The 24,354-nt window shown below is 46.5% G+C and overlaps 3 protein-coding genes across 5 annotated transcripts in view; 1 reads left to right on the forward strand and 2 right to left on the reverse strand.

Annotated features, from left to right (window-relative positions):
- The window catches only part of cep290 (centrosomal protein 290), a 49,303-nt gene extending 34,244 nt beyond the window's left edge, over window positions 1-15,059 (forward strand). For 2 of the 3 annotated variants that reach the window (XM_030096570.1, XM_030096569.1), the window contains 21 exons: window positions 332-466; window positions 548-817; window positions 929-1,036; window positions 1,728-1,927; window positions 3,975-4,188; window positions 4,276-4,413; window positions 4,851-5,072; window positions 5,359-5,481; window positions 5,871-6,013; window positions 6,113-6,268; window positions 9,013-9,136; window positions 10,204-10,917; window positions 11,120-11,254; window positions 12,241-12,327; window positions 12,465-12,629; window positions 12,704-12,826; window positions 12,910-13,079; window positions 13,161-13,302; window positions 13,930-14,000; window positions 14,204-14,289; window positions 14,366-15,059. In XM_030096570.1, the coding sequence (XP_029952430.1) occupies window positions 332-466; window positions 548-817; window positions 929-1,036; window positions 1,728-1,927; window positions 3,975-4,188; window positions 4,276-4,413; window positions 4,851-5,072; window positions 5,359-5,481; window positions 5,871-6,013; window positions 6,113-6,268; window positions 9,013-9,136; window positions 10,204-10,917; window positions 11,120-11,254; window positions 12,241-12,327; window positions 12,465-12,629; window positions 12,704-12,826; window positions 12,910-13,079; window positions 13,161-13,302; window positions 13,930-14,000; window positions 14,204-14,289; window positions 14,366-14,610 (3,771 nt within the window). In that variant the 3' untranslated portion in view covers window positions 14,611-15,059. The remainder of the gene's footprint in view (window positions 1-331; window positions 467-547; window positions 818-928; window positions 1,037-1,727; window positions 1,928-3,974; window positions 4,189-4,275; window positions 4,414-4,850; window positions 5,073-5,358; window positions 5,482-5,870; window positions 6,014-6,112; window positions 6,269-9,012; window positions 9,137-10,203; window positions 10,918-11,119; window positions 11,255-12,240; window positions 12,328-12,464; window positions 12,630-12,703; window positions 12,827-12,909; window positions 13,080-13,160; window positions 13,303-13,929; window positions 14,001-14,203; window positions 14,290-14,365) is intronic. The other variant, XM_030096571.1, reaches the window with a different exon arrangement.
- Window positions 14,748-18,028, reverse strand: rlig1 (RNA 5'-phosphate and 3'-OH ligase 1). Its single transcript, XM_030096580.1, has 7 exons — window positions 17,806-18,028; window positions 16,587-16,704; window positions 16,415-16,510; window positions 16,215-16,331; window positions 15,459-15,656; window positions 15,197-15,366; window positions 14,748-15,121 (listed from the first exon to the last, which is right to left on the reverse strand). The coding sequence occupies exons 1-7, from the start codon at window positions 17,893-17,895 to the stop codon at window positions 14,936-14,938; spliced, it is 975 nt and encodes a 324-aa protein (XP_029952440.1). The 5' UTR covers window positions 17,896-18,028; the 3' UTR covers window positions 14,748-14,935.
- A 770-nt stretch (window positions 18,029-18,798) lies between these two features.
- lyve1b (lymphatic vessel endothelial hyaluronic receptor 1b) lies at window positions 18,799-22,253 on the reverse strand. Its single transcript, XM_030096577.1, has 6 exons — window positions 21,988-22,253; window positions 21,020-21,188; window positions 20,800-20,939; window positions 20,398-20,718; window positions 19,695-19,773; window positions 18,799-19,579 (listed from the first exon to the last, which is right to left on the reverse strand). The coding sequence occupies exons 1-6, from the start codon at window positions 22,070-22,072 to the stop codon at window positions 19,390-19,392; spliced, it is 984 nt and encodes a 327-aa protein (XP_029952437.1). The 5' UTR covers window positions 22,073-22,253; the 3' UTR covers window positions 18,799-19,389.
- Window positions 22,254-24,354: the final 2,101 nt, after the last annotated feature.

A 24,354-nucleotide genomic window follows, 5' to 3' on the forward strand; every position in this document is an offset into this window, starting at 1 on the left:
AATATGCTGTGATAGAATTCAGCGTAATACGACCTACGTAGTGTACCTTTCTTTATGTTCTGTATGTAATATAATGCTATTAAGCACTGTACTTAATGTGTAAATAAACTAAAATATTGTGCAGTATGGATGTGATACTGAACAATATGACAGGATTCTGGTTCACTTCAGTCACAGAAGGATATTCATTGGCATCATTTGGAGTCACAGTATCCGTCCGTCTTCTCTATATTACTATTATTTTACTAAATATTCTCCATTTCTGTGCCGTAGTCAAGCAGAACATGACTGAACCCAGTGAAATGACTCTTCATAACTTTCATTCTTTCAGCTGGATGAAGGAGCCGGATCTCTACCGGACCCCACGCTCCCTCTGGCCCAGCAGCTGGACTTGGCTTTGGGTAAAGTCAGAGAGCACGCCCGCACCGTCCTGGAGACGCAGGCCACCTGCAGGAGTCTGGACAAGGCACAGTATTCAGTCCCTTCTGTTCAACGCCCGGCGTTGTTTTACCTTCTGCCTCATCGATTGGGTTCTTCCACTCTGCAGAAGCTAAAGGAGAAAGAAGCCGCTCTGAGGGCGGCGGAGCAGAGCGTCCTGTCCAGGGATAAAGAGCTCAGCGAGCTGCGCCTTCGCCTCCCGGCAGCCGCCAGCAGGGAGCGCCTGCTGACGGACCTCTCCAGACAGGAGGAGGGCCAGCTGGGCAGCCAGCGCACCCTGAAGGTGGCTCACCAGACCATCAGAGACCTGCAGGACCAGCTGGACAAGAAGGAAGACGTGCTGAAGAAGTACCGCAACCAGCTGACTCAGGCGAGACAGGTAGAACACGCTCAGCTTCAGCAAAAAGCCAAATACCGAAAAGTAGAATTCATTGACAACAAGGACGCTGTGTTCGCTTTCGATGCACTCAGCCGTCTGCTCTCGCTTCAGGAACAAGTGGAAATGATCAAGAGGCATCAGGACGAGCTGAAGGCGCTGCACCAGAAGCTGGACCAGCACATGGACAAGTCTCTGGACCAGTTCAAACAGACAGCAATGGTATTTAACAAATGTTCCTGAAAGATTTTATGATTTGCAGGAGAGTGCTGCTTTACATCTGGACCAGATGGACTGAGGAAGCAACATCTCTTCTTATCTCCTCCTGCACTTAATCCGACTTTATCCTTCAACTCGTCTGAACTCTGCAGCGTTAAAGCATCTCATTTTTTGGCTGCTGTTTGAAACTTTCATACCATGGATGAAGAATTAGATGCAAACCAACAAAAAGTCTGACTCTTTCTCCACTTTCTACCTTTTTTTATATTATTTACCAAATTCAATTACAATTTTTTAATTCGCTTTCTGTAGTCCCAATTTTGACTTTTTTTTTTTTTTTTTTTTTTTTGCTGAAATAAATTGAAAAGATTTTACAGAATATTCATCTAGATTATCTCTATCCTTGAGCGGCAGTCCAAGCTAATACCTGACCATCTTTCCAAGTCTCCTTACTCTCTTATCTGTTCATTTTCTGACGTTTACTGATTAATTTTTCATTAGTTTAGCATTCCAGCTTGTATATTTCCTTTATCTCTTGCTATCATGAGTAATTTATTGACAAAATAACTCTGTGTGCCGAATATTTTTCACAGTTCTCATTATTTTTGCGAAAACTTTTCTTGCTGTAATACATCAGACAAAAAACTAAGGGTCAAATGACCCTTTCCTGTTGATCGCTCCTCCCTCCGTCCAGGAACTGATGAAGAAACCAACCATCCGGGTAGCGACCTCCAAACACCTGGAGCAGCTGGCCGAGCTGGAGCAGACGGTGGCGGAGCAGGACGTTTCGCTCTGCTCCGTCACCGACAGACTGAAGCTGACCAGCGCCGAGCTGGAGCGCCAGAGGGCCGCCACGGAGAAACAGGCCAAGATGCACGCAGAGGAGATGTCAAAGTAAACCTGCCGTCGGCTCCGTCGTCACTAATAAAGCCAGAATTCCTAATTAGTCCTAAGAAGGGGAGTGTAGAACACATTTTAGTTCAGAGGACACATAAAGCTTGTAAATTCCAACAGAAACCCAGACCCTGAGAGCGCTAACCACTGTGTGATATATAACGCTCTGCCAGCGTGAGCCAAAGCCGGATTAACCAACATATTTCCTGCTGCTGGAGGCCGGCCAGTCCGCTACAATATTGGAGGGAGGGAGACCAGAAAGCACGTACCTCTGGCAAAATAGAAAATCCACTAATAAATACACATCATTAAAACATTTGGGACCTCTGGGTAGAGAAAGCCTGTGAAGGATAAACCTGATCTTTTCCACTGTAAACATAATGCAGGAACAAGTGACAGTACATCACTTTATACACTGTACATTATGATATTTGACACCAACACTGAAAAATGTGTTTTTCATAAACCTGGTGCTAAATTATTCCCCATTTATTTACTACTGAAGCCATTAAGAGTGAAATATGTCAGACTTTTATCCCTTGAAACAGTCTTTTTAATACTTACACATATATAATTGCATCCTTCTGACTTTAAAACCGGACTGTAAAGGGTTGAAAGTCAGTGTGTGGAGCAGCTGTGGCTCAGAATGAAATATTTCCTTTTGCATAAATACGAGGGGATAGGCGGCATGTGTTCAGCTTTACTGCTCCAGCATTGTTCTGAAAAGCAGTCTTCCTGCATCATTCCGTCCGGTGGCCACAGGCCAGGAGTCAGAAGCTTTAAAAATTAAGGAAAAATCACTGAAAACAACAGTTTGAAGATGGTAACGTGCTTCTGACATGCTGCTGGTGGAAAGTGCAGATGCATTTATGGATGGATGGAAAGACTTCAGCTAGAGGCAGCAACATCATTACTGAAGTTTTATTGGTCTCCAACAATATGGAACGATCCTCTAACAGTAAATGACGGAATGTGTTCTTCATGCAAGAGAGCTGTTGCAGCTGTCCACAGTTCTGAGGAAACGGCGCTGTCATTGGACTGGAAACAGATTCAAATTCAGTGTGAGATTTATATCTACATCCCTGAAGTGTTACTAACACACGGTGAACTCATGTTTTTGGGCGTAAAGAGATGCTGGTTGCTACATGCTGTTGTGCACATATACAGATGCTTTTCAAAAAAGTTAGAATATCTTGGAAAAGTTTATTTATTTCTGTAATTTAATTTAAAAAATTAAACTTTCATAGATTATAGATTCAGGGCTCACAGTTTAAACAATTACAAGTATATATATATATTTTTTTTTTCTTGTTTTTTTTGTTTGATTTTTTTTTTCCATAGTTTGAGCTTCCGGGCTCATGAAACCCATGACAACAGAAATGAAAAAAATGAGAATACTGTTAAAAAAAATCGCCGTTTAATTCTCAGTTTTTGCAGGGGAAAAAAAAGACATAAATTAGGATCACATCAAATCAATCAAAATGTGAAATTTTCAAAAGGATATGTCAATCTTCAATACTTGTTGGGAATCCCCTTGTCTGAATCACTGCCTGGATGCGTCGTGGCGTTGATGCTCTCAGCTTGTGGCATCGCCTGGGAGATCTGGAAGCCCAGATTTCCTTGATGAACGTAAAAGAAAAGAAAATGAGAGAAATCGAACCCTGTTGGGCAACTATAACTTCTTTCAGAAGACAATTATCTGATAATTATAATTAAATATTATCATAAGATAATTGTCTTCTAGAAGGTAATTGGAAGAATTTCCAGTCAGTGGTGCAGTTTTAAGACTCTTTATTGTCATTACTTCCACTGAATACTCTGGATTTGATGTCTGCATCCACTTTGGGAGCCTTTCTGTTGACTGCAGGCCAGCCCCTGTCGAGCTGGTCACTTTGAACCGTGTGTGATTTACTCCTGGTCACGTCCCGCTTGCTCTGTGTTCGTCATCCATTCCCATGCTGGTTTCATTTCGGCAAGCCGTGACTCACTGAGTCACCGCAGAGACGTGCTCGGTAATCCGATGGCGGTTGATGACTGGTCTTTGCAGGCTGGAGGAGAACCACATCTCTCAGCTCAAAGCTCTGACCGGTGACAACGAGGACCTGAAGATCCAGGTGGTCCAGATGGAGAAGGAGATCGGTGACCTCCGGATTGAAGTGGAGGCCCAGAAGGAGGCCAACGTGCGCTCCCCCAGCAACACCATGAAAAGCCTGGTGGAGCGGCTGAAGGCTCAGCTCGGCCAGAAGGAGAAGCAGCTGAAGGTTTCGCCTTGTTTCTACTCTCGCGGCTTCAGGAGCGTTCGGACCGCCAGGCGGCTCCCTCGTGACGTCTGCTCGCTGCTTCCGCAGGCCCTCAGTAAAGTCGTGCTGGAGCTGCGAGCGGAGATCACGTCCGCCGCGGAGCAGCAAGTCATGGCGAGCGTCGCGCAGAAAGAGGAGAGCCTCAACGTGCAGCTGCTGGTGGACAGACACACCAGAGACCTGAAGGTGAGGCATTCCTCAGCTCTCTGTCGAAACGGACGTACTGGACGCTGAGGTGGTGGGATTTATCCTCCGATCATCACTGATCGATGCCGTCTGAAGGCGAAGGAGGCGAATGCTTTACGTGTGTCTGCCTGCTCGTTTGACCCCTGGCTGACTTCAGCTCAGCGCCCTCCGCTCCTGTCATCCTTCACCATTCACACCTCATTGGAGGCCCAGACCGAAAATCCAGCTCAGTGATGGATTCTGAAGCGGCCGGGCCGTGCATCATGATACGGAGGACAGTAAAACGCCTCCATGCTACTGCAGAGGCAGTGCAGTCTTCTGCATTTTGATTTATGAGCCAGTAGTTCGGTATTCAGCTAGACTTAGCATAAACTTCAAGGGTTTTGTTTTCATGAGAAAAAAAATTCTGATTCTTAATTTGTTTTTGTTTTACCAAGGCACGGATACAAGAACTCAACGAAGAACTTCAGGCTGCGAGAGACTCCGCACGAGCCCCCCGGGGCCGAGAGAGCAGCCTGAAGGAAGAGGTGGACGGCCTGAAGCAAGACCTCCAGAGGAGTCAGAAGGCCCAGAAACGTCTGCAGGCTCACAAAGAGGAGCAGGAGCAGGAGATCCAGAGGCTGGAGCAGAAGATCCGGAGGCTCACCAGTGCCCTGCAGGTCGGTCTGTCTTCGACACACTGTGTTGTTGGCTGTCGGTTTTGCCGTGCGTTAACATGGATGAGCATGTTTCGTGCATTGTCTGCAGCCAGTGCAATCAGAAAAAACGCAGATCTTTGAATTAAAGCATTTCTGTTTATCAGTGATGCATATTGTGTATTTTTGGAGCAGCTGCAGTTTGCCTGTTGTAAGATTGTGTCTGCTAAAACCTGCAGCGTTCGCATCTCAGCCTCCCAAGAAAAATGAAGAGGTGTGAAAATCTGCTTCTTTCTATGTTGCGGTTTAGAATCAACCAGAACCAGATGTGAAAGGGCCGAACGTGGAGAACCTGCAGAAGAAGATCAGGAAGCTGGAGTCGGACCTGGAGAGAAAAACAGAAGCTGAAAGTGTCAGAACCGATCATGGAAAGGTTTGAACATCATCTCAGTCCACATGGAAATATTTTGGAGGGGGTGAGGTTTGGTGCACAGGTGAAAGACGGAGCAAAAGGAGCAGGAAGTCAGGCCTCACTGTTAAGTGATTGATTCTATCATATTAACTCCTGACAAGAAGAAAAAGCTGAAAGTGACCATGAAAGGATTAAAACCAACCTGAGCCTGAATGGATTTCATCTGTGCTGAAGCAAACGCCGTCGGCAGGCGAGCAGCACGCCGACCGAGGAGTTGATCGTGTCTGGTTGGTCAGCACGGGGTTTCTGGGAGGGATTCTACATGTCGGGGTCGCTGGTGATTACCCAACCCTTCTCACATCTGTCGGTCGCAGGTGTGTTTGTTAATGAGTGTTTGCTGTGCTTATCAGACTAAAGAGGAAATCCTGCGCTGGGAGGAGGGGAAGAAGTGGCAGGCCAAGATGGAGAAGGTGAAGAAGACCCTGAAGGAGAAGGAGCTCGAGGTGGAATCCCTGTCGAAGCAGCTCAGCACCCTGAAAGACCTCTACGCCCGGTCGGTGTGGACATCAGGCCCGACGCGCCGCTCTGTTTCCCGTCTTCAGTCAACCAGAGGATTTTCTGTGTGTGTGTGTGTGTGTGTGTGTGTGTGCAGGCTGGAGAAGGAGAAGGGCGCGCTGCAGAGGAAGCTGGGCGGCCGAGGCGTGACCACCGACCAGGTGGTGGGACTGCGGCAGTCCGAGCTGGAGAAGGAGGTGGAGGAGCTGAAGAGGAAGAACTCTGAGCTGGAGACTCAGATCCTCACCGTCAGGTAGGAACCGACCCGATCCGCTGTGTGTTCAGAGAGCCTTGTGAGGGGCGTGCATTTGTGGGATGTGCAGCAGAGCTGCTTCTCATTTGTTACTCACTGAGCCTGGACGGAGCGCAGAGCGAGAAAGATGCAAGGCAGCGCAAATAACAAAACCCAGTGGAAAATGCCGTAAAGTTACCAAAAAGTGGCTGCAGAATACATATTTGTTTAAAAAGATGAAGGTTGGAGTCACAGGAGGTCACACAGGGTTCAAAAGCGGTCGCTTCTGGCCTCTAGAGGCTGAACTACTGAATATCTCTGAGACGTGAGAGAGAAGCATGCTTTTCTGGAAGGGGTGTCCAGTGTTAAAACCCCAGTTAATTAAACCACTTCCATCCCCTTCAACTTTCAAAACAAGTCATAAAAACTCCAATTGAATCATAAAATTGACAGGAATCCACTGTGAGGAGGCCAGCAGGCGGGCGGCCGCAAATATGGCACCGTTTAAAAATGAAATAAACAGGCTGTCCAAGATTTATTGCCAAGAACCATTGTTACAATAAAAAAATAATTTAGGAAACACATTTCCTTAGTTCTTGAACTAAGAGGAGCTGCATATTTCAAATCAAAGCCCCGGAATGCCCATAAACATACAAACATATTAGCCACGAATGCCAAACAAAAAACAGACGTTCCATTTGTGGAGAACATTCCCACAAACACCTGCAAAGGAGTGGCCGGAAGTTTAGAGAAACGCGAGGCAGCAAGCTTTTACAAAGGACATCACTCCAGGGCATCTCGACGTGACGATCTCGCAGCATAAATCCACAATATAGCTGAAACCAAGCGTCCCAGGCTCAGAGGTTTAGTGCCAGAATGTGGAATCAAAGCAGGAGTCTGAGAGTCAGAGCCAGGACAAATGATTCTCTCTTCATTATAAAAACACAAGAGAGATGCCTGTTCGATCTGCGATGAGACTCACAAAAGTAGATTTGAAAACCTGAACCGTTTTCTCCAGTGTCTGTTGAACATCTACCAGTCCGTCTGCATGGATTGCTCCTGAAGGGAAATTGTTATTGATCTGCGATGCTTCCTCAGTGTGGCTTTTTTATTTGGACAAGAAACCACAAAACGGCAACAGCAAAGTGAAAACCGATGTAAATGAAATTAACTGGGAAGTTTTATCCACCTCTTCAAACAAGACTGAATTAATACTTAGAAGTCCATCCAGCGACTTCCCCCTATCTGTCATATTGGATCAAATGTTCAACAAGCCCAGTTGTGTTTGAAGAGTTTGGTACTGGGCCGTAAATCTCTTCAATTGTTTTAAAGACACGCAGCTGTGCAACGTGTGTTTCTTTTATCGCCTGCCGCCGCGTGGAGCCGTTGGTTGTAATTTTTCCTTGTTTCTTTGTGCTCTTGTGATTCTGACTCCGCCCCTTTTCGCCACAAACGATGTGACGTAGAAATAATGGAGCAAAATACAGTTTGTTAACATGCGGCTTTGCAACCGTGATGAGCAAAAGAGGCACTTTGGTCACCAAATACGAAATGTGTGGAGCCACAAAACATGTTTAAACCTTTAAAATGAGAAAAACGCAGCTCATGAAGTTACAGGTAGATTTGCATTATATCCAAAAACTGTGTTTCACACTGGATTCATTAGGTTTCATACTACAAGCATTTGTTGCCATTTTTTGCTCCCATCCCTCTTCTTCGTCTTCATTTTTTTGTAACTTTGAGTAAATGTAACCACTTCTTGGTGTTTTACCTTCTTTGCTTTTTTTTTTTTTTTTTTTTTTAATTGTTTCAGTGGTTTGAGCTGTTTTCAGGCCCCGTTTCCATGAAAACACTTCACATGAAAATGCATCATTTTTGTCTTTTTTTTTTTGTTTGAGCAAAGTCTTTTCTTTCACACAGCAGCGTTTTTAAAGTTTCAGTTAACACATAAACAGCAGAAATGCTGAAAGCCGTGTAGTTCCCATGTTGGGCCACTATTGGGTGCTGTTGGATGTTCTTGTACTGAAACCACCAGAGCCGGTTTATCCGTGAGACATTATCGGCAAATGCCAGTCAAAAAAAATGTTCCCTTTCAGTGTAATTGTGTTCAAACTACTCGTTACTATGAACTCTTAAAATGGAAAATGTCACATTGATTCAAATGTAAAGCAATGCCCAATCGATATTCCTACTAATGATAATAAGTCTGGACGAAGGATCAGGACGGACTGAGGGTCAACAATCAAGAGAAGCTGGTTCATATTTTTTAAAAATGCCTTTTTTGTAAATAGTTGTCTATAGTTTTTTGCTGTTACTGTACTTATGTACAGATGTATTCTTTTATAAGTTCATGTAAATCGCCGTTGGAGGCGCCGCCGTATAAAATCTCGCCTCGGGCGCCACATTGTGCAGGGCCAGCTCTGGAACTCTTTTAAACATTTTGGCAGTTTTTCTTCTTGACCTTCTCTAGCTGCTTCAGCCACTTGGTTTTTTTTTTTTTTTTTTAAACAGCTGTTTTACCTTTGTAAGCAGTTTTTTTTCCCAGCATTTTTTGGCTATTTCCCCTTCTTTAGCCTGAATTTATTGCAGTTCAGTCAGAGTGTTTCGTGATATGTACATTAGAAATCTTAGGAAAATGTTCTGTACTTACCTTTACAGGACACATTTCTATCTTTTGGTTTGATGAGACACTGAAATCAGTTTCCCACACGACGTTTTCTGACGCTTGCGGTTAACGTGCGGTTCCTTCCCTGTGTGTCGTGCAGAGAGCACCAAGCTTTACCCCGTGACGACGCCATGGAGAACCTGATGCAGAGGAACCGCTTCCTGGAGGAGAAGCTCCACGTCCTGGAGAGCCAGGTCGCCAAGGAGTCTTCATCAAGGCCGTCTGTAAGTCATCGTTCCATCAGTCGCCCTAAGAGTAGATACGGATTCAATTTGACATTTTTGTAAATGGAAGTTTTTTGAGTTGTGGACTTGTGGTCAGACAAAAGAAGAGATCTGAAGCTGAGGTGAACGATGTGCTTGAGAGGAGCACTTTCAAATCTATAACTATGACTTTTGGACAGTTCAAACAGTTCACTTTTATATTTTATGACTCTCTAGAGACTTGAAGATCTCTCGGTTTAAAGAAAGGTTTAATGAAGATGAACGGACAGTTTCAACCACAGTCTGTGGAAAATCTGCTGCACTGATGTATATAAACGGCAGTTAAATAATGTGATGCACTAGAACCCTTCTTAGGGACGGGACGGTGGCGCAGTGGTTGAGGTTGTGATAGTAATGGAGGATAGTAATACATGTGACTAGCTATCTAAATGAGCCAAACAGAGATGGAAGCGTTCTAGTGTCTCCGACGGATCAAACGCGGCGGCGGCGTGAGGCCACCTCGCCAGGATGCTCTTTTATAAGCGCACTCATGTTTGTAGCCGTTGATTTACAACAGCAGGCGTTTAATAGACCCATCAGAGTAGCTGTGAGCTAAATCAGGACAAGAAAACAAACCTGCTGCACCACTCCTGAGCATCAACAGGGAATTTATGAGGAACTCGTGTGTTTCAAATGCCGTAAAGTTTTCGCTTTGAACATTTAATTTGTTGCCTTTTCCATAATTTATGGGGTTTAATGAGTCACACATGTTGGCATTTCATTTTATCTACGTTTTCCATAGCTTCCCAATCCCTCAGGAATCTTTAAGTGAGATACTCTGGTTAATTTTAAGTCGAATATGGATGTTCGTCACTCTATAACTACGTGTTATATATCCAGCCATGCTTATCATGTGTCGCCAGGTGTACGGTGTGTAGGAGTGCGGTACATTTTGTTCCATTTATTCTGAATCGGTAAGGAGTCCAAGATGTTCTCCTCTGGCGTTTGTTTTCACCGCTCTCTGCTTGTCTCTTTCTTTTATCCGCCTGCTGCGTCGTCGGATTTAATCTGATTGATTGGCTGTGAAGGGGAAAAGCGCCTCTACCCAGACTCAGACGGGGATCTGCTCCCAGACCTTTGATGTTGAGAATGGATCACGCGTCCGGCCCGGGAGCCGTGAGGCCGCGGAGGATTCCTCAGACCAGCAGAGGGAGACAAAGCAGAGTCAGGCTGACAGAGAAGCTCAGAGCAGGCCTGTGTCGGCAGAAGACGACCAAGAAGAGCCTCCGAGCCAAGACGAGGAGGAGCAGCCTGCGGCTGACAAGACAGACGTGTCTGCAGGGGAGGAAGCAGGCCCTGTGGAAGGAGACCACAGACAAGCGGGAGGAGATGAGTCAGAAAGTAGAGCCAACAGCCCCGGTGGCTCTGAGGGGAGCGTGACGAAGGATGAGAAACCCAAAGGTCCGTCAGAAAGTGTGGGATCGGGGACGCCGTCGCCTTCACCGACAGGCGGTGAAACGAGTGACGGGCCAAACCAAGACGGCGAGCCGGACGGCCAAGACGAAGAGGGTGACGATGTGGGGGTCGCGTCAAAGAAGAGGTTGATGAAGCAGATGAAGCTGATCGATGAAGAGTCTGAGATCATGAAAGAGGAGGAAGAGGAGGTGAAGGGTGAAGAGGAGGGTGCAGAACCAGATGTGGATTCAGCTGCTTCACCAACCAAGCATGCAGAGAACTTCTCCAGTACAGAACGGGAGGATCTCACACAAAAACCAGGGACCAGACCACTCAGACATGTGAAGGTACTGCAGCTTGTGTGCTCTGCTCACGGTAGAGAGACGGCAGGCAGAACCCAGCGGGTAGCGAGTGGCTTCTAGTGTGTTCCCCCTCCGACGTCAGGTTTCCGCTGTGTTTGAATGTGAGGTGCATTCCCCTTTAAACCTGAAATCAATGAAGATAAAGCCACTAACGATCCACCGCTGTGCCTTCAACCCCCCCCCCCAGACGTCTGGACGAGGCACCGGCACCCCGTCCCAGAGAGATCAGGACCTCCGGAAGGAAAACCTGAAGCTGGCCTCTGAGAACCTGGAGCTGCGTTTGCAGAACGAGCAGAACATGAAAGACGTGCCGAGACTGAAGGTACGACGAACACAAGCTTTGGTTTAGCAGCCAGGAACAAACTTAACATCATCGTGACGTGCAAAACACTTTTTTGGCTTGGATTTTCTCTTTCTTGGCCCTCCCTGGTTTTGTCTTATGTTCATCCATAACTTTGTTCTCGGTGCAGCATGTATGTCAATATGCTGATGACACCATTATTTATAGATCTGGTCCCTCCCTGAATAACTGTCTTCATTACAGACCACATTCAGTGGCATCCAACTTACTTTTTCGACTCTCCTTTTAAAATGGCAGTTCTCCCAGTCTTAGATTTATGACGATGTATATAATCTACAAATTCACAATCTGGATGTTATTTTTCCCATGCTGCTATCTGCTTCAAGACTGGAGCTTCGTTTCAGTTTTATTCCCTGATAAACTGGACTGAAAGACAGACTCACTGCTTTCATTTCATTCAGCAAACTCTTGTTGGATAACTCATCTATATCGGAAGTCCCTTCTCAGAATTTACAGCACAACTTGTGGATTCGTTGGTCTGGTCGTTGTGCTTTCTTTGTAAATTGTAAACTGCTCCTCAATCCGACCTGCCTGGCAAATTAAAGATGGAATGATTGAAAATGTATCAAATGCATGAGGTAAAAAGAAAAAAAAAGAAAATCTATTGCGGGGGGGAAAAGCACAGCGGCATTTTATTTGCATTATTCTGGCAAAGCACTGTTGCTGTGTCATGATTACCGACCATCACTGCTTAATTTACTCGCACTTATACAGTGAGAACACATAAAATTAGCAAAAACTTGGCCAAAAAATGAAAAAAATGTGCGTCTCATGAAACCTGATTTCATTTATTGTATCATTAAGGTTGCCAGTCCACTTGTACAGTACGACTTTACAAACTGAACAGTGGTTGGAGTCTCAGCAGGACATCATACAGCCCACTTTATGTGAGTTGTGTTGGTGCCAGGTTTGTTTTAAGAGCAGTTTTATTTCTTCCCCCCTCACAGAATCAAGTGGCAGACCTGAAGGAGATGTGCAGCGCTCTGAAGAAGGAGAAGGCAGATGTTGAGAAAAAGCTGGCTCATATACGCGGAGTGAGTCGGCTCCCTCGTCTCTACACACTGCATGCGCTCGCATGCTTTCTCAGACAATATTAAACCGAAATAATAAAGCTGAGTGAGCCAAGCAAACGCCCGGTCCAACACATGCTTCCAAATGTGTTCCAAATCAGGCCGGCCAGAGCGGCAAGACGGTGCCCGAACTTGAGAAGATCGTCGGGTTGATGAAGAAGGTGGTGGAGCGTGTGCAGAGGGAGAACGAGGCGCTGAAGAAATCCGCCGCGCCCGCCGACCAGGACAGAGTCGCCGCGCTGGCGCAGGAACTGGACAAGCTGAAGGTGGCGAGCGTCCCGACTCTTTTTACCGGTTTACGTTCGCGTCGTGTCAGCTCACGGCGAGTGTTTGCTTCCAGGCTGACTACGACGCCCTGAAGAGGAGGAGCGAGGCTGAGCTGACGTCAAGACTCGAGGCCAAGACCAAAGGATTGGAGAAGATCGTGGTGGAAAATGAACGTCTGCGTAAGGAGATCAAGAGGGTGAGACCGATTGGACCGACCCTAACCTTAACTTGAAGTCACTTTGATTTAATCAGAGCTTGTTCTCGCCTGTTATCTCACAGGAAGTGGACGCTGCGGACCGGCTGAGGGCCGCCAAGACCAGTCTGGAGGTGACCAACGAGAAGCTGGAGGCCGAGCTGGAGGAGACTAAGCAGAGACTGCGCACCGCCTTGTTCAAGCCCCTGTCTGAGGGGGCCGAGAGTCAGCCGGGCAGGGCCGCCGTGGTCACCAGGTCCGCAGATCCTTCTACAGCCGGTATCAAACAAGATGCTTCACTCCGAGAAGCTTCACCAGTCACACTTTGATCTGGCAGGATGTTTGAGAACAAGATGAAGGAGCTGGAGAGGGAGCTGTCCCAGAAGACCTCCAGCCTCTCCGAGCTCAGGCAGCAGCTGAAGGAGGCGACGGAGCGGGAGGACAGAGCCCAGGCCAGCGTCCGGCAGCTCGAAGATCAGGTGCCCGCTCATCCACCATGATGGAAACGGTCCATATGGCCACACATTTCACAAAACCTGCCTCCGTCATCCATCCACAAGCAATCTCTCACTGTCAGGCCATGTTTCCTCGAGCGCTGGTCCACCTGTAAATCTAAATCAAAGCTGTCTGAGCTAGAAACACAAAAGCTTTGATCTCCTCCACTTATAATTCTCTTCTCTCTCCTCCTCAGCTGGTTTCCACAGATGACTGATCACGTCACTCTTAGCTTCTCTTTTTCATGTTTTTTTCTTTGTGCTCGAGCTCCCAATGGAGTTGGGCAAATTATCTGGTGAAACACAAAGATGTGTCATCCTTCAGACGGCTCAATGCCCAACGACGGAAGGACGATGGCCATTTTAACACATGAAACTCCTCTAAATGATCTTTACTTTATCCATAGACATACACTGGGTCCTTCTAATTCACTAAATTTAATAAAAATAACATTCAGCAGATGTCTGTTAGCCATATGATATATTCCACCTATCTAAGACACACTGAAGCTGGAGTCAAATTACATAATTTCATTTTCCAAAAAGGAATGCGAGGGGTTTCAGGAATTGCATGTTTAGGTGTTGATTAATTAAGTTTGTTTTGTTTCTCAGGTCGACGTGCTGAAAAGGTTTCCTGCTGCTGTGAAAACTGACGCAGGACTAAAAGAGCTGCAGGCTGTCAGGTATTACAAATCAGTCAGGGTAAAAAAAAAAAAAAGCAAACTTGACACAGATGACAGTCGAACGTGAGCACAAGAAGTTGGAGAAATGTTGAACTGTGAGATCAAGGGTTTTCAGAGCTAATCTGATGCTCCTGAAGCCTGTTCCTCAGACCTTTCAAGGTTTCTTCGCTGCATCAATACAGAACGTCGTCGTTTCTCTTCAGGTTGGTCAACAGCGAGCTGGAGAAGGAGAACGCAGAACTGAAACGAAGGCTGGACGAGCGACTCGGGGAGACGTCTTCCAAACTCGGTGAGACTCCCAAACGCTTCCCTCCTCACGACGCTGAAGGAGAAGAAGAGTTTCAGCTGAGTTTTCTCGCTCGCAGGTCCCGGGAAGCTGAGAACCCTGCTTCAGGCGGCCGAGGCCGACCGAGCCAAACTGCAGAGCGAAGTCCAGAGGCTGAAGAAGGAGCTGGAGAACTTCGACCCCACCTTCTTCGAGGAGATCGAGGATCTGAAGTACAACTACAACCTGGAGGTGAAGCGGAACGTGCTGCTGGAGGAGCAGCTGAAGAAGGTGTGCGATCGGTTCGGCGTGACGGCCGACATGCCCAGCGTGTCCGTCAGCTGACGCTCCTCAAACACTGACTCACATCTCAACCCTAGTTGACGTTTACATAGTTCTGAATCTCAGGCAGCTGTTTATTTGTTGTTTTTCTACATTTGTGGAAGGAGGATTTTTTTAAAAAATAAATTCCATTAAAAAAAAAAAAAAAAAAACAGCGTTTCCGTTATTTATTGTTCGTTCTGCATACAGTATGCTTTAAGACTGAAGCTGGTCGTTTTAAACAATGTGGAATAAATAAAGTGCGACGATGGATGAGTTTCAGGTCACTCATGTGGAATCATAGCCGAGGGGGTCCGGGGACGGGGGGAAGGGGGTATGAATCGTCTCTTCACGGCTCCAGGTGAACGTCCTGCAGCCGTCTGAAGCGGCGTCCCTTCACCGCCACGAGGGATGCCAACAAGTCCTTGCTGTCGCTGAAGGCGTCGGGCGTCCCGTCCAGGCGGACGACCACGGGCGTGCTGCCCAGGCGGGTGTCTCCGTCCGGCCAGCGCAGGCCCAGGTGGTGACGGTGGATCTGCCGCACGGAACAGAACAATTCAGCCGCGTTCCCAACAAATCTGTGCCAAATATCGGAGAAAGACGCTTCTACCTTCACCAGCATCCCGTCGTTGCAGTGCCAGACGATCCCCTCCACCCGGCCCTCCGGGCTCTCCTGGAACCAGGAGGTCAGCTGCCGGAAGTCCACCGGAGGGGGGTCCCGGACCCGGACGCTCCCGTGTGGCACCAGGCAGTGGAAAGGCTGCTTCTTACTCCCCAGGCCTGTTGGTGCCACAGAATCACAACAAACTCAAGAACACAGTATCAGTGGAGTAGAGGTGAGCAGGACCAGCCTTTTTCGATTGAGGTTTTACCGTAAGGGTTCCCGTTGACGTTCGTTCCTATGAGCTCTAGGGTCTGTTCCTGCAGGTCGGCCATCGGGAGCGCCGCCAGTTCCAGCAGGTCGTCTTCGTCCGGCGCCGGCCTGAGAACCAGAGCTGCCCCGAGCTCCGGCTCCACCACGGAGGAGTGCCAGCAGTACTGCTTGTTGTCCTTCTCCACTGGGACCCAGCCTGAAGGGTCACAAGGTATTTTACACACAGAGAGTCGGAGCGTTTCTGTTCAAAAAGTTGCGTCTTCAGTGGCTCTGAGCATCAGTGTCATGACAACTATCTCCCTCATCGATATTAGTTCAGCATTTTCATTTGAAAAGTCAGCCAGTCTTGAACATGTTATGCAGCTTTAGTGTTATTATAACAACCCCCTGACATGATCACTGTGACTTCAACAACACTATAACCAAGCAGAATGTAGGAGTCACTAAAATGTTCCAGAAACTTCTCAGTTCTGTCAAAAAAAGCCTCGTTCATGTTGTAAACTGAACCTCGTCCCAAAAGGAGCGGATCTTTCTTTTCTTTCTCTCGGGTAAAAGCTCAGAACATGAACCACAAAGGAAAATGGACAGGAATGGAACAGAAATGTAGCATCTGTCTACTGACTATGGCGTTCATTTCAGAAAAGTAAAACAAGCGTTCCTCGGTCCGTCATTCTCTCTGGACGGCTGATTTGCTCGGTTTCTGCTCCTTGAGCCTCTGCAGCAGAGCGGCGTTTCAGGAAACACCTGGACTGACCTGGAATATGTCCGTGCTCGTCCGGCACCGGGTGTCCGTTGTGATGTTTGACTCCGTGAGCCGGGATCCACGCGTCTGGCACAGTTTTAAAGTCTTCCTCTACATTCCATATAAAACCTAACAGACGAGAAAATAAATAGGTGCAGTGTGAGGATTCTGCTGAAAGTGAGCAGTAAGCAAGGCTCTGGGAGGTTGGCTACCTTTGCTGCTCTTGTGAGCGTGCTGGTACTTCTTGAACCTTTTCTCCGCCTGCTTGTTGGGTTTCCGGTCCAATCGAGCCCAGAGGTGCGGCTGTCCTGTGCAGAACAACACCAGACCGCGTGTAAACGGAAGCTTACAGCTTCAGCGTCCTTCCAGCTGAGATCCTCTCACCTTTATAGAGCGTGACGTAGCAGCAGGTGCCGTCCAGCTTCTCTGTGGCCAGCGCACAGTGCACGCTGGCCTCCAGAGCCACGGGGTTCACACACTCTGTGGCAATCACCTGGAAAGGCTGAAGGACAGGAGGACGCTCATACAGTCGCTTATATCACAAGAGCATCAGGTTGTTTGAAGTTGTAATAGACATAAACGTTGCAAAAGACAAACTTTCCTGAGACAAAAAAGAAAAAATGATTGGTTTTCAATCGAAATGTCGTGTAAACGAGCCTTAGTCTCACATTTACACTGCAATATTCTGAAAACAATGTTAATTCATATGGCAACGACTGAAATGTTGAAAACGATGTTGGTTGTTTTTGTAATCAGACCACACACAAACACACATCTGCAGTGAAAAATACACTATAAACATTAACCATGACAAGTGACTCCACATAAAATTACCGATAGTGCTTGTTAAATCAATACCTGTGTTGCGACACTGAGCATCATTGCAGATTACATGTTCATCACGTAGCAATAAAGGCGATGTCACTGGCTAAACAGAATGATGGAAGAAGCTGGATTGAAAAGAACGTCTGAGGGACTGGACTCTGGGAAAACTGTGACGGAAGGTCAATCAGTTCTATGAACAGATTACATGAACTTAATCCCATATTACAGAGGTATAAACCTTCAAAAGGTTTGTTGTTTGTTTGTTTTCCCACTCTATGTATATTCTCTTAAAATCGGATGGTGACGGTGGAGCAGTGGGCAGCACTCTCGCCTTGTGGGTTCAAGTAGCAGTGGAGTTCGCATGTTCTCTCAATGTGTTGCGTGTGTTTGCCCTGATGATGGTGATGGAACCTGCACAGGATTATGGGAGATGGATCCTGCATCACGTGAATGGATCACGTCCCTCTCACTCACTCACACACACACACACACACACACACAGTGACTAGTAGTTTCTCCCCTGCCACGCGACCTCAATGCCATCCTATCTGTGATTGTTAGTTGATTCGTAAAGCAGAGGATGCTGGGAGGAGGATGCAGCGATGCTTCCTGTGCTGCTCGTGGAGCTTGCGGGCCCACGCAGTTACACACGGCAGGAAGACAAACCCTCACCCGCGCAGCGCGATCTTTTAAATCCAATCACTGCGGATCAGCGTGAAACAGAGACAGGTTCGCGCGCGTGGTGCGCGTGCAGTGGACGGTCTGTGTTGTTTCTCACCTGACAGTCTCTCTTTCTGGACGCTTCCTCTCTCACGTCGGTGAGGAAAACACACGGAACCTTCTGCTGCACGGAGCCCAGCCGCCGCATGGTGTCCGCTTGCCGGCCGAAAACACCCGGGTGGAGCCTCCTGAAGGCTTTCGGAAGCCCCGAACTGCTGTTTAAACGTGTAACGCTCCTTTTTTTACTGCAAAATGTGAAGGCAGCGTGACGCCCGCTTTCTTCTTCTGCGGGGATCATTTGGAGCGCTGCCTGATCAATGTGGGTCGTTACCGCCCCCGTGTGGCAACCGCGAGAAATGCACTCATTTAGGCAGGCGGGGAAGTCTTTCCTTTTATTTGTTTATTCTTTCTTTTATATATTATTTTTTATAATTCTGTTGATTTATATTGCACTTAATATTATTTTGAGACCCTGAAGAGCAAAAGTTAGATTAAAAAAAAATGATAGAATGTCACAGTACATTCTCTGCTCATAGTTTTACAGCTATAATCAGCTCCAAAGCAATTACCTAAGTTCGGCTAGTGAAAAATACCAATACTGGCCAATTATAATGTGCATTAAATAATGATGACTTGGGACCTGTTTGGGCCCCGAAAAGTCTTGGCCTTGAATCACACTCAGCATCTAAAAGTCTAGGTTTTGTCCTGGTCTTGGTCATGTGACTTGAGCTCTGGTCTTGGTCTTGAATCACTCTTGGCTATTAAGAGTCTTGGTCTCTTGGGTTAGGTGGTCTTGATCACCTCACCACACTAATAATATAGTGTGAAATAATTTTGTCAGGTCTTATAAGAAAATTTAAGGCCCTGTTCACCAAAAACTACCTGTTTTAGAGTTGAAGGGTCAACCCGGGTCATTAGGCAACCCTTGAAAAATGTCAGTTTTTCTTTTTATGTGTGTGGTTTTGTACTTTTTTCTAAAGCACCTGAGGGTACAAAAAGAGTCAAACAAGGGTTGTTTTTTTTCTTTTTTTTTAAGAAGAGTGTTCTCTACTTTTTGTCTCAGAGTGGTTCAGTCCATCAGTCATCCTCGTAAAATAATGCCATAATAACCACGAATTGAATCTTTTAAAGTTGTTTGTTGAAGTAGTTGTTGTTTTTGGTGCAATATACATGATGAAAATATTTACCCCCCCAAAAAAAACAAAAGAAAACAATTAGTAGAGTATTTCTATAATCTCAATATAAGGTCAATTTTAATGAAACCTTCCGGTGCAAAATACAATGAAAAGTCCAAAAAAACATTTATAGCTGCTGCATTAAGCATGTTTTTACAAATGTTATGGTTAATCACCTTCTCATAAACAATAAAGTCTTTTAACTGGGGATGCACCGATACCGATACCGATATTGGGTAGTGATCCTGACACTCTGAAAACCTCTGATTTATCCACTGTGACAGTTTCCGCCACAAACACACGATGCAGCTGCAGCGTCAGCAGCATGTCTGTTGTCCCCTTCAACCCCTGAGAAATGTTTCTGTTTTATCCGTCCTCCCAACACGGAGCTGCTTGATGGATCATCCGCCCGGCTCGGCGCGAGCAGGGCGGGACGACGCAGTCCCAGAATCACAAACGTCCCGCTGCTACTCTGAAGCTTTGATACTGGGATTCACGCACAGCGTGATCTCGCTGGAGTACTTCCTCTCTGATTCCTCGTCCTCGTCCTCCGGTCCCGGCCGATTGTGAAGGTCAATCTCGCTGTCGGCGTGCTTCCACATCTCCGTCTCTGTGTCGTCCTTCTGCAGCGACTGAGACCCACACGGGACGGCGCTCCTTTTCAAAGCATGCAGGGAAGACAAACTGTGTCTTTAAAACCCTTTTTTGGTACATTTCATCAGAGACTTAAAAGAATATCAACTCTTTTAAAGCATCTGAATCGAAGACTCACAGCTTGTAGTACCAAACCGCTCCAGACGCCATCAGAAGCAACGCAACGACTCCCAGAACGATGAGAGCTGTCAGTCCAACTGGGGACAACAGAAATTTACTAAATAAATGAAGGATTTTGATGGCATGAAAAAAGGATGTAAAACTTTATTGTGAAGCTTTCTGCAGCTTTTATTTGATGGATACTGGCAAATACTCGTCTGGCCATAAAAGAAATCAGACTGAGGCCTGTTTATTAAGCAACGTTTCAAGTGAAAGTACAAGTGTTTTTGTCTTGATGTTTCAGAAACATTCCATCAACCAACAGCACCCTCTAGTGGCCTGCATGCTAACTACATCGTTTTCAGCATTTCTGCCATTTCCATGTAAACAGATACCGTTTTCAAAACGTTGCTGTATGAATGCAAAACATTTCTGAGACAAAAACACAAAAACAACGTCTTTTCACTGTCAACGTCATACAAATGGGATCTAAATTCAGAAAAAGAGACGATTGGTGACGGCAAAACACCAAAGACAAATTTTTGCCTTCACCAATTGTCTCTTTTGCTTTTTTGTTTTATTGTTTGTTTTTACCTTTTTTTGCAAAGCTAAATCTCCCTTTGAGATACTGTACATGTTTGACAAAATGATGTGAAGCACCCAAACCGTCAATCGGAACGCAAAGCAGTGAAACTGAACCAAAACAAAAGATCAGATTTTACCTCCCAGTGAGCTCTCTGTAGACGTGACGACGGATCGGGTCAGGTCCGGTTCGGAGGAGCCCAGGGCGCCGGGGGAAGAGACGGAGGTGGAGAAGGTCAAGCTGACCGGCGCTGGTTTTGTCGTGCCGCCGTGACGAGTCGGAGGAGAAGGAGGTGTGGTCGACGATGTCCTGGATCCACGTGTGGTAAAGGTCGGCAGCTTCTGCTCGGGGGGCGGAGTGTGTGTTGGTGCGACTGACGGCGTGACGGGTATCGGGGTTTGGGTCGGGGGTGTCAGCGTGGTCGATGGTGAGGTATTTGTCTCGTTCCGTTCTTCGATCGCTGAGGAAACAAATGAGTTTGACAGAAGGCACTTTTCGTCTTTAAGTCAAGCATCCATATGAAGTCGGTCTCTGAAGGTACCTGATGCGTTGTAGCAGAAGACGGCGAACTTGCGGTCCAGGTGAGCGTTCCACGTCACCACCCCGATCCGGCCCTGACCGCATTTTTCATCCGATGTCAGTCGCGGAACGACGGCGATCTGCTCAGCGATCCACCCAAATCTGTGAGAGCAGGATGTATGAGATGATCAGTCAAATCGGACGAAGACACATGGATCTAATCGAACATCTCAGCGGCTCACTTGCAGGTCTGCAGGCCGTCCTGCAGCGCTCGCTCCACCTGCTCTCTGGTTGCCATGGTGACGTTCAGACGCTCACAGGCTTCCCTGGCGGCAGTGTAGTTGAAGGTGTACATCCCTCCTTCGCTGACCAAGAAGACCCCCGCTGTTCCGCTGCCTCCCTGAGGGGCGGCTGAAACGTTCAGGTGGACGTTTTTAAAGAGCTTACAGCGCCGTTTTAACAAAGACGTTCATTTTCCAGTGAGTTTTAGAGAGGAAGCTTATTTTGATCTACCTGGGTTTTTATAGTGTCTGATTTCAAATTCATCTGTTTGTGAAAAAAATAATGATTTTGGGGTTTTCTGCGAAAACTCATCGGGATCCGTAGAAGGCTGAGGACCCAGAAAGCCTTGTTTTACCACTGTCTGATGTTTTGGAGGCAGGTTTGATACCCCTACAGTGAGGTTACAGGTCTCAGAAATGAATTCAGGACTAAGACACACACACACACACACACACACACACACACACACACACACACACACACACACTGGGGGCGAAACAAGTCTGGCTGAACAGGCAAAATATACACAAATGTAATGGTTTAGTCTTTTCTGTGGCAAATTTAAAATCAGCAAAGCAGTATTTAGTAAAATGTTTCCAATCCTGTGTCCATGGTAGAATCTATTTTCTGTTTCATATGGGGATTTCCATTATTTAAATGTATTGGCTTTTCCAGAATCATTGTTCTATATTGGTCTGTGTTTGGAGTGGTTTAATTCATGAAAACATTAATCTGTCGTTTAAAAAATAATCTGAAATTCTCACTGGATGAAAAAGAAGAAACAGCATTTAATGATGCTCTACCAAATGATGGCAGTAAAACCTTTTAATTTATTAAACCACATCCCTTTTTTTTTTTTTTTTTTTTTTTTTTAACCTTTCACACCAGCAACAAGAAGCTTTATATGAATCTCAATTCTGAGTCTTACCTGTGGTCATTCTGGAGTGGAAGGCCAGCAAAAATACCGCAAAACACAGAAGCAAAAATTGGTTAAAAGAGAAAAGCTTCACCATGTTTGGAAGTGTAACGCAGATAAAGTGAGTCGCGTAGGAGCCAAGGACCGAGAGACTCTGAGAAGAGGACAGAATGTGATGTGGATGAAGGGAGGAAACAGGAAAAGTGAGGTTAGCTCTGCTGGCCGGCCTGCTGTGAGATAACACATCCCCAGGAGAGGGAGAGACGTCAGTGTGTTTGATCCGCGGGGTCCTGATTCTCACCCCGAATCTAGTGACATTCTGAAATCTGCAGCTTCTGGAAGGTTCTCCAGGTGAAATTAGAGCAGCTCGGACGGGACGTGTCGAGATGCTGAGGTTACGACGGGGTTCTGGCTGCTGGAAGCTGCTCATCACTCCGTTCTTGTTTTCAACCTTTTTCTGCTGCGTCAGCATCGTGTTGGGCCGCGGCTGCTGGCCCAGGCCCGTAGGAAGGGGAACTTCCTCCTGTACTTCCATCATTTCAGAGCCAGTTGCTAAAACTGCGATATTTCTCCTGAAAATCCTGCTGAGGAAGGGCGTGTGTGTGATTAACATCGGAGTGGAATTATTTGTGAAACATTTAATCAACTTGGGGGCAACAGGGTCCCGGAGCTCATTCCAGAAAACACACATTATTCTGCCTGTTTACCTGCTGAGGAGCCCAAACAGCTGGGCTGAACGACGCCTGAAAGTCAAGACTGAGGGTATGAAGCATCAAATACACACAGCACTGAAATTACATCTTATTGCATCTAATTACATCCCTCATTTTGAGCCAGATGTGAGTTGGATGTTCAAACGCTGGCAGGAACAGGAACAGAATACACAGCTCTAAACACACACGATCAGATTACACACCAAATTACACACACACAAAAACACACAATTAGCTCCGACAGACATAATTTTGCACACACAGATCAGATTTCTGTCCCCACTAATCTATATAGCACGCACAAATTACATGACAAAACACACTTTAGACACACAGGGATCAATATACACACACCGATTATCTTCCCACATACACAGATCTGAACACACATGCACGTACAAATCCTTCTGTTGCCGTATGAGCACAGAGGAGCACTTCTCTGTTTTGTCTCACATCATCCCAGAAGGAAATCGGCGCGTCTCGTGGCTCACATCAAAGAGCTGAGGCGGCCCGTGAGCGACGGCGTCTTCCATCTGCTGACGTGTTCCGAGTGAGAAGCACAGCAGGGGATCTTCCACCGAAGCCACTCTCATTCATCCATCATAACCCCAGAGCTTTATTGTTTGAAAAAGTTGCGTGTTTCCTCAATTCCACAGAAATGATGTTGGAATGTTTTCAAAAAGCTGCCTTGTCGGTCGCTTCCAGCACCGCTGTCACGTAAACTGGAGACCCGAAACGCAACGACGGCTGACAGTTTTCATTTGAAAACACTGTTGTGTAAAACAAGCCTAAAGCTCAAAACACAGCACTGCAGCCCAGAGCCAAACAGCTCATTACAGCAGTGGTTACAGAGGGAAATCTAATTTACTGTGAGCAAAATAGCGTGAGCTTCATCTGGTGGGAATGAGCTTGGTAATGCTCACGTCCCAAGGAGCTGCAGAAATAGCTTGATCGACCGTTTTACTGAACCAGTTGAGATGAAGTTGGTCGCTTTCACAGGAGTGTTGAGCCTGAGGCGAGCTGTGAGCGTTCTCACAACATCAACACAACTCGGGGGCAACATGCTAACTACATCTTTTTCATTATTTCTGCCATCTCTGTGGAAACAGACATGAGTTTTCACTTGAAACGTTGTCGTATAAACAGGGCCCGAGTGCGACATGCTGATGACAGTGGAAAAGACGTCCACTGAAAAAACTTGCCAAGATCTCTGTATCAAGGGAGAAGCTGAAAAGACACTTTCATTTTATTGTGCACCTTGTTGAAAGGCTGAAATTAACTGAAGATTATCACATCACACAGGTCTGACACATGCACGGCCGTTTCCTTGTGGAAGCGACTCGACACCGTCGTGAAACCAATCGTTGCAGGGTGAAATCAGATGTGTGTTGTGACTCCTGGTGTCAAACTCCACCTGCAGCGAGTCGGGCGAGTCTGGTTCAGCGTGTAAAACACGTGTCGTCTTGTCTTGCGGAATGAGCTTCGTTTTCAATCGGAATAACCACCACAGAGAACAATTTTCCCCTCTTTTTCCACGCTGTCAGATCTTCCAGTAAACCTCTCCCCACAGGCTCTTGACAGTTCACATTTCTTGTATTGAAAGCAGCCTCTCAATCACTGAGCTGCATGCTTCTCTAATCTGCGGCCCTCGGCTTCAGGAAGCTCC

Source organism: Salarias fasciatus, chromosome 7 (assembly GCF_902148845.1).
Source record: "Salarias fasciatus chromosome 7, fSalaFa1.1, whole genome shotgun sequence".
In the NCBI taxonomy this organism is placed as follows: domain Eukaryota; kingdom Metazoa; phylum Chordata; class Actinopteri; order Blenniiformes; family Blenniidae; genus Salarias; species Salarias fasciatus.